Genomic DNA, 13,073 nt, shown 5'->3' with positions numbered 1-13,073 from the left:
TCCGCCTCCTGCACGCCTTAGTGGGAATCGAGCCCGCGACCTGGGATGTGCCCTGAACAGCAATCCAACTGTGACTTCATGTGTCAACGCTCAACCTCTGAGCCACACTAGCTGGGCTAATTGTGGTTTTGATGTGCATTTCCTGAATGATTAGTGATGCTGAGCATGTTTTTTTTATGCTTGTTGCCATTTGGATATCATCTTTGGAGAAACTGCCATTCAAGTCCTTTGCCCATTTAAAAATGAGGTTGCCTGTCCAGATGGCTCAGTGGATTAGCATGGTCCCATGCACCAAGAAGTTACCACCAGTGATTCCTGGTCAGGGCACATGCCCGGGTTTCGGGCTTGATCCCCAGTAGGGAGCATGCAGGAGGCAGCTGATTGATGTTTCTATCTTTCCCTCTCCTATCTAAAAATCAGTAAAAACATACTAAAATTTTTTTAAATGAGTTTTTGTTAATATTATAGCGGTTCTTTATATATTGCTTATTAATGCCTTCTCAGTATGCTTACTGTCTATTACCAAATAATAGTGTTTTTCTTGAAATGTGATTTCTTTCTGACTTATATGTTACTACTGTCCAATGTTTTAGTTCCACTTTGATTTTATCCTGTCCCTCCCAACCAATTAATTTTTGTTATTAACTGATTCAGTGCTTGTTGGGGTTAAATTTACTTACTTACCATTCCTTCTTCCATCTCATGCCTTCCTTAAGTGATCAGTTTCTGTATTCTGAAGTACATTCAGAAATACTTTTTTCAGTGAGGGTCTGTTAATAAACATTTAGGTTTTTATTTTCCTTTCCTTCTCATCTAGGCACAGATTTAATTTTGGTTGAGACTTTGCTTCCTGAATATGAGGCTCCATTGCACATCTTTTTATTTAATTTAAAAAATATTTTTACTGATTTCAGAGAGGAAGAAGGGAGAGGGAGAGATAGAAATATCAATGATGAGAATCATTGATTGGCTGCCTCCTGCACACCCAACACTGGGAATTGAGCCCCCAACCTGGGGGCATGTGCCCTGAGTAGGAATCAAACTGTCACCTCTTGGTTCATAGGTCAATGCTCAACCACTAAGCCATGATGGCCGAGCTCCATTGCCTATCTTTTATCAGTTCTTAAAATTTCTTAGCTAGTAGCTCTTTACAGATTGCCTCCCCCCATATTCTGTCTGTCCCTTCCTTTTGTACTACTTATTAAACTTTGTCACTTTTGGACCTCTTTTATATTTCTCCTTATCTATTAACCTCTCGTTCACTTTTTCTGTCTTTAATTATGTGCTGCCTTTTGTAATTTCCTCATATCTCTTCTTAACCACTATACTCTTCATTAGCATCTATTTGCTATTTTTCTTTACATTTCTAGCAAATTTTATTTGGTTAATTTAAAAATCTGATCTTTATTGATAGCATCTTGTTATTGTGTCCTGTTTTTGATTCCTTCTTTTATGACTTAATTTATGATCTGTAGCCTATCTTACTTTGATTCTTATTGGTGCAAATCTCTTTTGTTCAGTCATAATAAAAGAGTGGTCCTTATGTGTTTTGTAGTTTGGACTTGCAAACTCAGGTTCAGCAGGACTTCATCAGTGGGACGGACTCTTGTGTGAACTCGATAGGGAATCTCTTTCCAGACTATTTTTGTTTACCTCTGGTAGGTTTCCCAGGGATATTACCAGGCTGAGACCATTTTTGGGTTAGCTTCTCAGTGAGAGCAAGTCATCCTAGACCACTCATTCTCTAGGTATTCTGTCTTCCCTTTCTGCCTTAAAAGAACCCAGGTCCTGTTATCTTCCTGTGTCAACAAGGTGATTTTTTTTTTCACTAGTCTGCTGCTTTCCCAGAAGCTATAGTTCTTAACATTCTTAGGATTGTTTACTGCTTTCCTACCAAGAGCTTTCCATGCATTATCTCAGAACAGTACTGGGGAGAGAGATGGTAGGCTTCATTATCCCGATTTTACAACTAAGTAAAACCCAGGCTGTTTACTTAATGATTTATAGAAAAACTAATGACTCTCCTGAGATTATGCAGATGGCAAATGGTGAAGATTTTCTCACGGGAAATGAGGCATTCTTTTGTGTCTTTTTGCCATGCTGCCCGGAGGTATTGTTTTTATTGTTTTGTGTGTTTTTTTTCTTTTTTGATTGCCTCTTGAAAGTGCCCCAACCAGGGTCTGAACCTGCAACCTTGGTATGTGCACTGACTGGGAATCGAACCCGCGACCTTTTTGGTGTAGGGGACCACACTCCCACCAACTGAGCCACCCTGGCCAGGGCACTGGTGGAATTCTTCATTCGGCTGAAACTATATATCAGTTCATTATCAGCCATAAAGAACCTTATCTTGTAGGTTTATTCAAATTAGAGTACCTGCTAGGTTTTAGGCACAAGAAGCACATTTGAGAGCTGACGTGCAGATTTTATATTTACTGCCTGACATGCTTTATGTTTTCCGTCTGTAGAGTGATAATGGTCTCCAGCTGCCAAAGAAGGTTGTGGATGCCAAAAGAAAGGTAACCATTTCTCATCCCCTCGAGTGGAATTGGATGCCCCTTGGAGTTCACACTGGCTGGCGGTAGACATGGCTGAGTTTACAAACTACAAGGATACTGCCTCCAGCCGCCACCTGCGGTTTAAGTTACAGAGTCTAAGCCGCCGCCTTGATGAGTTGGAAGAAGCCACAAAAAACCTCCAAAAAGCAGAGGATGAGCTCCTGGATCTGCAGGACAAGGTGATTCAGGCAGAAGGCAGCAACTCCAGCATGCTGGCTGAGATTGAAGTGCTGCGGCAACGAGTGCTGAGAATCGAAGGCAAAGATGAGGAAATTAAAAAAGCAGAGGACCTGTGTCAGCTGATGAAGGAGAAACTTGAAGAGGAGGAAAACCTCACCCGGGAGCTGAAATCTGAGATTGAGCGGCTTCAGAAACGAATGGCTGAACTGGAGAAGCTAGAGGAGGCCTTTAGCAGGAGTAAGAATGACTGTACCCAACTCTGTTTGAGTCTGAATGAGGAGAGAAACCTGACGAAGAAAATCTCCTCTGAGCTGGAAATGCTCAGGGTCAAAGTGAAGGAACTGGAATCTTCCGAGGACCGCCTAGATAAAACTGAGCAGAATTTAGTGTCAGAGTTAGAAAAGCTGAAATCATTAACTCTGAGCTTTGTAAGTGAGAGAAAATACCTGAATGAAAAGGAGAAAGAAAATGAGAAACTTATAAAAGAGCTCACTCAAAAACTGGAGCAGAACAAAAAAATGAACCGAGATTATACAAGGAATGCTTCTAATCTTCTGGAAAGGAATGACCTGCGGATTGAGGACGGTATCTCTTCCACACTGCCATCCAAAGAATCAAGAAGGAAGGGCACTCTGGACTATCTAAAGCAGGTAGAGAATGAAACAAGAAATAAATCTGAAAATGAAAAGAACAGAAATCAGGAAGACAATAAAGTCAAAGACCTTAACCAAGAGATTGAGAAACTTAAGACACAAATCAAACATTTTGAATCTTTGGAAGAAGAGCTTAAGAAAATGAGGGCCAAAAATAATGACCTTCAGGATAATTACCTAAGTGAACAAAATAAAAACAAACTCTTAGCCAGCCAGTTGGAGGAGATAAAGCTACAAATCAAGAAACAGAAAGAATTAGAGAATGGGGAGGTGGAAGGGGAGGATGCTTTCCTGTCTAGCAAAGGCAGGCACGAGAGGACTAAGTTTAGAGGCCACGGGAGTGAGGTATCCGTGTCCAAGCACACATCTCGGGAACTGTCCCCTCAGCATAAGCGGGAAAGGCACCGAAACAGGGAGTTTGCTCTTAACAATGAGAACTATTCTCTGAGCAACCGGCAGGCTTCCTCTCCCGGTTTCACGAACAGGAGGGCAGCCAAAGCTTCCAACGTAGGGGCAGGTACAGATAGTGGGACTCAGGAGACAAAGAGAACTGACGATCGATTTGCATCTGGCTCTCAGAGTGAAGGGAAGAAGTCCAGGGAGCAGCCATCAGTGCTTAGCCGCTACCCTCCCGCTGCTCAGGAGCACAATAAGGTTTGGAGGGGTACTCCCAAGCCAGGCACTGAGAGTGGGTTGAAGGGAAAAGTAGAGAAGACAACACGAACATTTAGTGATACCACCCATGGATCTACTCCCAATGACATATTGTGTAGAGCTGACAAGGCTTCTGACACCTCCAATGAGGCCCTCTTTGGCAAGAGGGGGCAGGCGCCTAGCAATGGAAGTCAAGTAACTCAGGCCGCAGACTCTGGCAGTTCTAAGGCCATTGGCGCTCTGGCCTCATCTCGAAGATCTTCCTCAGAAGGGCTCTCTAAGGGCAAAAAGGCTGCCAATGGCCCAGAGGCTGAGACCAGTTCTTCGAATTCTAAGGCTCCACTTTCATCGAAGTATCCTTATAGCTCCAGAAGCCAAGAGAACATCCTTCAGGGTTTTTCAACCCCAAATAAAGGAGTTGATCAACCTGTAGCAGTTGTGATGGAAGACAGCAGTCAGCATGAGGCCCTAAGGTGTCGAGTCATCAAATCTAGTAGCAGAGAGAAGCCAGACTCAGATGACGACATGGACATGTCGTCTCTTGTTACCGCCAAATTGGTAAACACAACCATCACCCCAGAGCCAGAGCACAAACAACAGCCCAACTCTAGAGAAACAGCCAGATCCCGAGGGGGCCTTAGAACCGCCCTGTCGGGGGATGATAAAGATGTCGGGACAGAAAATGAATCTGTGAAACCTGTCAGAGCCTCCACCAATGCTGTGGAATTCCCAGAGGCCAATGGTGCTGGGGTGAAAAGTCAAAGGCCCTTCAGTCCCAGAGAGGCCTTGCGGTCCAGAGCTGTCATCAAACCTGTCATCATTGATAAAGATGTGAAAAAAATCATGGGAGGGTCTGGAACTGAGGCCACATTGGAGAAACAGACATCCACCTCCAAACCAGGACCAAACAAAGTGACAAGCAGCATTACTATCTATCCCTCTGACAGCAGTAGCAGCAGCAGCCCAAGAGCCGCCCCAGGTGAGGCCCCGCGGGAGAGGCACACATCCACCAGCAATATCCAGGTTGGGCCACCAGACCTCACATCAGTGAGCAACCATGTCAACTCTCCCTTTGAGCTCTCCATTCACAAACATGACATCACCTTGCAGTTCACAGAGGCTGAAAGAATGGGAGATGGGTCCCTGAAGAACAGGCCTGAAACAGTGGTCTCTCGGAGCAGCATTATAATCAAGCCATCGGATCTGGTGGAGAGGAACCATGCACCCCCTGCAGAGACAGTCAGGTGGAAAGGCCATAGTGCCCCTTCGGAGGTGAGCCCTTCAGAGGCCAGGCATGTTACTGTGCGGAATGCCTGGAAGAGCAGGCGAGATTTGAACTCTTTAGAAGACCCCCCAACTCAGATAGGTAAACATGTGGTATCTACCAATGCCTACACCCAGAGGTCTTCTACAGACTATTCTGACCTTGAACAGCCCAGGTCTTACCTTTTGGAGCAGGGTCCTCGAAGGGTAGGAAACCCAGGGGATGCCCCTGAGCTCTCTTCTAGAAGGACCCAAAGTAGCCTCACTGTGTCAGAGATGCTCACTCGCCGGAATCGGGTAGGCGATGCTGTCACGGCTGCGGCTTGGAACCATGTGGCAGGCATGGTAAGTCCCACTTCTTTCCCCACTTCAGCCGTCCCTTCCCCTTCCCTTTTTTCCTTTGCCCCCTTTGTCCTGGCTTGCGTGACTCAGGATTATGGAGACCATGGGGCTGGGAAACAGGGGGTAGCTCAGATAACTGTTGAAAATAAGACAAGTTTGCCCTTAAACAATAAAGTACCTTGAGAAAGGTATTTGACAGAGGAGCATGAATTTCCAAAAATCCTTTTTCCCATTTGTCTCCTGTATTTGTCTTCACGTATGCAGGCCTCAAAAAAGGAGATAGGGCCTCTGTTTTCTTGGGTTGCCAGAGTAGCCAAAGGAGCTCTCCTTCTGGCTCCACAGAGCAGCACCTAGAAACACAAGAAACAGCTGCAGGGAAGCTCTGAGTAAGAGGAAGCCCAGGGCCCTTTCTGTAGAGCAGAGATGGAGCAGGGAAATGAATTCTTGGCTGCCTCAGTTCAAACAGAGGATCTTTGCCAGCTGCTGGCATGTAGGGCAGGGGTGGGGAACCTTTTTTCTGCCAAGGGCTATTTGGATATTATATTTATAACATCATTTGAGGTCCATGAAAATTATTAACCTAAAAATTAACCTGCTATATTTGGTCAAACATGTAATTAACTCACCAGTAACGTCTTGGCAGGGCCAGACAAAATGATTGGTGGCCGTATACGGCCCGTGGGCCAAACGTTCCCCACCCCTGATGTAGGGGGATGAGGAGAGCTAGGGCTTACACTGGGCCTACTTTATAGGCTTTATGCCTGAGCATCTTTTTGCCCCAGATACCTGTCAAGCCCATTACATCATCAGTCTGAGGGCAGGGCTGGTTCCTGTAGCTTATTACAGGATAGATAAGTCCAGAAGCTCCTCCTTATTTGAGGGTCAGACTGTCAGAACAGCATTTGAAGGGGAAGCCACTGGGAGTATCTTTTAGATGTGGAGCCTGTGATGACATTTTGGATCTAGACATCATGACTATACTAGAGGCCCGGTGCACAGATTCGTGCACTGGTGGGGTCCCTTGGCCTGGCCTGCGCCCTCTCGCTATCCGGGACCCCTCAGGGATGTCGGACTGCCAGTTTTGGCCTGATCCCCATAGGCCTGGCTGAGGGACCCCACTGGTGCATGAATCTGTGCACTGGGCCTCTAGTATGTATATAAAAATCTTTGGTTAATCTCTTCCCTTCCTCCCCCTTCCCTCTTTCCCTCTGAGATTCATCAGTCTGTTCCATATTCCATGCCTGTGCATTAAGCGTCTGGCCCTATTGGTCAGTGTATGTCATAGCTACTGGTCGAACGGTTGCTTAGGCTTTTATATATATAGAAGATAGATGTTAACACTTGACAAAGCACTTCTCCACCTACTTATCTCATTCAGTCTCTCCAATAGCTGTGAGCAGGTTTTATCTCCATTTTTTTAGATGTAGAAACTGAAGGTCAGAGACAGAAAGTGCCTTATCCAAGGCCACCCAAGGGAAATACTGGAAGAACTAAGATTTGAATCCGGGATTCCTATCTCTAAGTCTACTCTTCTTTGTAACCTGCCACCCTTTCTCACTCATACTTGTGTCCTTTGATCTTAATTTGCTTTGGAGCACCAAAGCAAAACATTAACAAGGCAGAAGTCTGGTAGGAGAGTGAAAGATGGGTGTCTAGCCCTCTGAAACTTAGGCTATCTGAGATAGGATGAAAGGTATGTGATGAGGAGAGATAGGATATGGCATGTAAAAGGGAAGGAATGTGACTTATTGGTGGGAAGTAGGAAAAGAGCTGTCCAGCTTCTGTTTCAGCATACTTCCTGCCTACCCACCAAGGAAATGGCTCTCACCCTGAGAAGCATGCAGCCTTCTTGTGCAGAACTGGAGGACCACTGGCTACTACCTAAGGGTACCACTCCCATGCCCCCATTCCTGGCCCTGTACTCTGTAGAGCTCCTGTTCACTTGTGAACCCCCCAGGCTACCCTAGGAGTTCCTAGCAGATTGGAGTTTGCAGTCTACTCTGATTTCCAAGGAATTTTTATATTGGCCTGTCTATCTTTGCTGGTCTGTCTGGGCTAGATCTCCCTCTGCCAGGCTGGAGAGGGACCACTGGGATAACAGGGATAGGGAGTGAGGGTATCTTTGTTACTCACTATGTTGTCTTCCATATCTCACTTTTGTCATCTATTGGCACAGGAGGAAGGTGATGACTGCACACTCAGTGTCTACAGGCGACCACACAGCTCCATGGAACGGCCTGAACTGCCCGTGAAGCAGGGGCTGTCAGAGCCTGGGCAAGCACAGGCTGAGGAACGGTCACGACCAACCAGGTCCTGTGCTGAGGAAAACTGAGCCAGCCGGGTGAGGTCTGCTGTGTCCTCTGCTCCTGCTCAGCTCCTCCACCTTCTCATCCTATGAAGGATCCCGGGCCAGTTCACTGGGCTAGACACGAGGCCTTGGCTGGGAGATTGTAGCAGAGAGCCAGGCTGTGGCTCAGGTCATTTTTGCCAGGTGGCCAATGGAGATCAGAAACTACAAGCTGGACAGTCACCCAGGCCCAGCCTTCCCCAATTGATGCATGAGTCCCCTCTCCTTGTCCCTGCCCTGTTCCCGGTAGAATTGGCCACTCTGGCCCCCAAATAGGGAATGATATAGAAATGTCTTATATCCTCACCACACAATAGCCCCTTCCACGCAGTTAATGTTCTGATTTCTTGGTCTCCTCACCACATCCAGTTCACTCCCTGTCTGCCCTCGGGACCCAAGTACCGACACTAAGACTTACCAGCCATCAGCTCCATTTAGGGAGCTTCCATTCCTTTCCCCTTTGGAATTCCTCAGACTTTTACCGGAGAGGTCTGTGCTGCCTCTAGGGGATTATGGGACTATGACCTGGCCCCCTTGCTGACCACTGTTTTCTGGGGGCAGAGACACAGATACCTGCCCACCTATTGGAATGACATCATCCCTTCCCCGACCCCAGCTCACCTTCCAAAGGCACCTGGAAGTGCACAAACCTCATGCATCTCCTTCCCTGGGCACCAATAATGCTACTGGCATTGCCTGCTTCTCTCCTGTGGCTGGAAACTTCACGCTGACTTTGTTTCCACCTTCGGAATATTCCCAGACTAAACTGGGCCTGACCCAGCATACTCTGCCTTCTAGGAAGCGCCCAGCAAAGGGGAAAGTGGACAGGAAGAAGCACTTTCCCTTTAGTCACTCCACAAAGCAATAGCTCCATGAAAGGCCTGGACTTTGTTCCTCCTCCTCCATCCCCTAGGGAGGAGGTATCGCACTTTACCAAGCTGATGCATTCCTATAGAAGTGGGTCCATGATTCCTGCAAACCAACTATCATGATGATGACTTCATGGGAGGAAAGGTAACACATGCCCATCAAGGGCCCCAGATTTATACAATTCAGAATGCAGCAAACTTTTCAGGAAGCCACATAAATAAAAACTGATTAGCTTCCTTATTCACATGGGGAAGTTAAAAACAAACAAACATGTAATCTTGACACTGCTATTTCTGTAGCATTCTCAGTTCAAAAAAGGGATCCCCTTCAAAGGCTGCCTTTATGAAGCAGAGACTTCCTTCATAGTGAAAGAGCATTAGAGCAGGAATCAGGAAAGCTAGATTTTCTTAATGGCTTTGTACTTGGCCTCAGTTTCCTTATCTATAAAATGAGTTCTTTGAAAGGTTTCTAAGGGTCCTAAATCTGGCATTCTAAGATTCTTTTTCCATCATCCCACTGGGTGGTGGTGGTGTGATTCTCGATTTTATAAGGTGTCAGTCATCCAAATGGGTTTGGGGAATGTGTCTTTTGATGGTTTTCCTGGGCCCTTTTAATCGTGAGGTTGAGCTCCGTTGGCTTCATTTTTCCAGTCTGTAACATGGTTAGATTGATGATCTCTGCAGCCCTTTTTGGCACCAGTGCCATACAGTATCTCCTGCTTGCACTTTCCATAACACCAGTTGGTGTGTGTCCTGTTTCTATGCTTCTTGAGTCATCTTTTCTGGCTTTACTCAGTGTGGGAATCAGTGTTCATCCCCCCTATGTCTGCATCAGACTTGGCAGTCCTGGAGGCTTGGGGAGCACCTACCGTCCTTTCAGGGACAGGAATGTTTTGCTCCTGTTTCCGTTTTCTGGAGTTTTGCCAATCTCAAGGCATTGTCATGAGGCTTGCCTGTACTTCACATTGCTGCCTCAGATGTTCTACTTCAGATGCAATTTTCAAAACCTCTTCCTACTGACTTCTCCTGGGTCACCAGCCAGAAACTAGCTTTCTCAAGGCTGCAACCTCTCACTTATAGCTTCCCTATCATCTTCACTGGTTGGCAACCCTGACAGTCCAAAGGAAACTGACTTCTATTTGTGGTCAACTAAGAGTATAGGAAAGTCTGTGGCTCTTCTCTGCTGGTGGAAACACGAGTGCCAAGCCATGCCTTCAAAGTTCTCGCTGATAATTCTCATCTTGGGCACTGGAGCCCTGGATTCTGGTGCTGTAGCTCCTGGTGCCAAAGTCTGGATCTTTTCACATTTCAGCAACATCAACATCTGCCGCTACCCAAAATGCTGTGTGGAAGAGGGACAGCTCTGATACTCTCTCACTGGGGCGGCTATCTTAAAATCTGAGTGCAATAAGGTTTGGTTGTACCAGTTATTTCAGGATATTTTGTTTCATCTGCACATTTTCTAGAACTGCTGAAAAATAGATTTTAAAGAAATGTCCTCAGCATTATAGAAAATACCGTTTGTAATAGCCTGTGAAGGCTATAGGCTCAGTTATCTTGGGCTTCAAATGGCTGGCAAGGCTGGCTCTCAGATCCCAAAGTTGGAAGACACGTTTTTGAAAAGCAACCTAGGTGAGACCATCTGGACCCAGGCCTCACCATCAGGGGTTCTGGGAGAAACATCCAAATAAAAGGGAGACCTGGTAGTTGAATAGTTCTCTAATGAAGCCAAATATTCCCTGTCCCAGCCAATAAACCCACTTTACGACAGGCCTTTTCTGCAGCTTAGCTCGGAACTTTGAATTTTCCTGGCAGGTATGTGGTTGTGGGAGGGTCCTAGTGAGGCGGGGAACCTGGCTCTCCAGAGCTGCTTTGCTGGAGGAAGTAGAGCTGGCCAAAAGCCAGGAGCTGGTCTCTTCTACCTGCTCTCACCTGTCTCTTGCCGATCTGGTATTAAAAACAACTGGAGAAAGCTGCAGGGATATGGGCAAAAGGAAGCAGTGGCTGTTTCTGCTTTTGAGTGGCAGTGAAGCAGTTATAATGTGGGTTACAGGGATTTGCAGTGGGGCCAAGGATTCCAACCTTGTCCACAGGCAAGCTTGCACATAAATCATCCCTCTCTCCCGGGGTGTGAAGGGGTCTATATTGATCTTGGACTTGTCATCCTGGAGCAGTTTTAGTTCATTATATTTAGTGGGTTAGTGCCAAGTGCTACCACTTTCCAATAAGGGAACAGGGACCCAGCCTCTGGTCTGGCCCCTAGCTGCCTCTGTTGGCGTGGTGTTCTGTTTTGTTTGGTTTTTGGTTGTTCAGACTGCTTTGGAAGAGCTGCTTTTAGGGATTATCTTTTGAATACCCTGCGTGGGGAACAGGGTTCTCCTCAAAGCCTCAACCAAGATCATAGGAAAGGGGCCCTATTTTCCTGCTGCTTCACAGCTCAGAACAATGTACTGAATGGAATGTATTTTTAAGAGAATAAAGTCTATTTTTTGTATTTTAAAGATTGGGAGGGCTAGGGAAGTAGCCCGCAAAAACTGCTATTACATTATCTGTTGGTCCACACTTACTTGCTCAGGCAGGTGCTCGGGCCTCCCCGCCTGGCCCTTGGAGTCTAGGTGCAGCAGCTTCTACATTCCTGCTCCGAGCATGGGACCAAGGAGGCCGGAACCCTGCCACTGGAAACCAGGGCAAAGCCGTGAGCAGTGACTCAGGGCTCCTTGGGTGCATGTGTCTAGTTGAAGCTGCCTGTCTGCATGTATCCTCTGGCTCTCATGCTGTCTGTCGGCTCTGCAGCACAATATGTAACCAATAAAGCTCCCTAGTTTCCATGTGTGTGAGTCAGTGATGCCATTTGTGTTGATGTCATCTCTGCATACAACTTTTCTATGCGTTGGTGCAGCTAGTATATTTCACTGTATTTTATTTAAAATTATCAGCCAATTACTGGTGCTGTAAGGACTGGAAACATAGCTGAGGCTTAGTAAAGAACATACCTAGAAGCCAGAACTGAATTGGTATTAGAATCATACAGCACCTATTTTATTGCTACATTTTATTTTTAGGCTTGTCACACACAAAACAATCTCTCAAGGGGCCTATGCCATCTATTTAAAAAACAAAAGCACCTAACACTGGTTCAAACACCTTAACCACCCCCTCCCTGCCCCAAGGTAACAATATTAACGGCCGAGCTGGGCTCCAAAGTCGTCATACTTCCCACTGTTTGCTGCTCTCACCTTTACATCAATTATACCACTTGCTCTGATCCTGGTGTGCAAAATTTCCTAATTACTGTCACTCATTCCAAGACTAGGGAAAAAGCCTTCCACTCAGACCACCAATGTAATATCCCTTAAATCTTACTAAGAATAAAACCTCATTTAGGGAAGAATTCACTAATGCAAGTTAACTCCGATTTCTAGAAGCAGATTATACACTCGCATTTAGTCTGCTAAGAGCCCTTGGGTAAGGAATAGGCAGACATTCTGTTCCTACAAGTTTTTACCTTACATGGCAAAAGAGACTTTGAAGGTGTGATTAAAGATTTTGAAATGGGGGAGATGATCTGGGTGGACCTTAAAGTAAATCACAAGTATCCTGAGTGAGAAGGAGGGGGATCTAAAGATCACAAGTGATGATGGAAGCAGAGATTGGTGTGCTTTTTAAGATGGAGGAAGGGGCCATAAGCCAAGGATACAGACAGCCCCTAGAAGCTGAGAAAGGCAAGGAAATAGAATCTTCCCTCAGAGCTTGTTAGTAATTTGTTACAGCAGCAAAGTTACCTAAACCCTTGATCTGCTCCTTATGTAGAACTTGCCAAAACTTTATACCAGTACCTTGGACAGAATTATACCAGTACCTTGGACAGAAGTACAGTTAGACATACCCATGGAGGGAATCTGGAGAATAAAGCCAGGATAGTCTGTAGAGGACTACCCAAACTTTGTGTTGTCTTGTTTTGAGAATTCAAAGTTTCCCGATATCCATTCCCCACCCTTTGTGGGGAAATCTAGCCTCACAGACCAGGAAGCCCACTGTTCTAGCCTCACAGACCAGGAAGCCCACTGTTCTATAGGAGCCTATCTTCTGACCAAGTCATTTTTCTCCTTTACATAAACATCCTGCTTATGTAAACAGATAAAATTAACATCTCCAACGGAGTAACACTCATGTCTTGTATACAGCTCTAACCCTACGGGAAAACAAA

General features: G+C 45.9%; 1 protein-coding gene across 3 annotated transcripts in view; it reads left to right on the top strand.

Moving 5' to 3' along the window:
* Positions 1–11,696, top strand: part of LUZP1 (leucine zipper protein 1) — a 79,453-nt gene extending 67,757 nt beyond the window's left edge. For all 3 annotated transcript variants that reach the window (XM_006094034.3, XM_023758364.1, XM_023758363.1), the window contains exons 3-4: positions 2,469–5,653; positions 7,827–11,696. In XM_006094034.3, the coding sequence (XP_006094096.1) occupies positions 2,588–5,653; positions 7,827–7,982 (3,222 nt within the window). In that variant the 5' untranslated portion in view covers positions 2,469–2,587 and the 3' untranslated portion in view covers positions 7,983–11,696. The remainder of the gene's footprint in view (positions 1–2,468; positions 5,654–7,826) is intronic.
* The last annotated feature ends 1,377 nt before the right edge of the window (positions 11,697–13,073 follow it).

This window comes from Myotis lucifugus, unplaced genomic scaffold (assembly GCF_000147115.1).
Source record: "Myotis lucifugus unplaced genomic scaffold, Myoluc2.0 scaffold_128, whole genome shotgun sequence".
In the NCBI taxonomy this organism is placed as follows: domain Eukaryota; kingdom Metazoa; phylum Chordata; class Mammalia; order Chiroptera; family Vespertilionidae; genus Myotis; species Myotis lucifugus.
The sequence above is the reverse complement of the archived record's forward strand: the minus strand, read 5'-3'. Positions and strand labels throughout refer to the sequence as shown.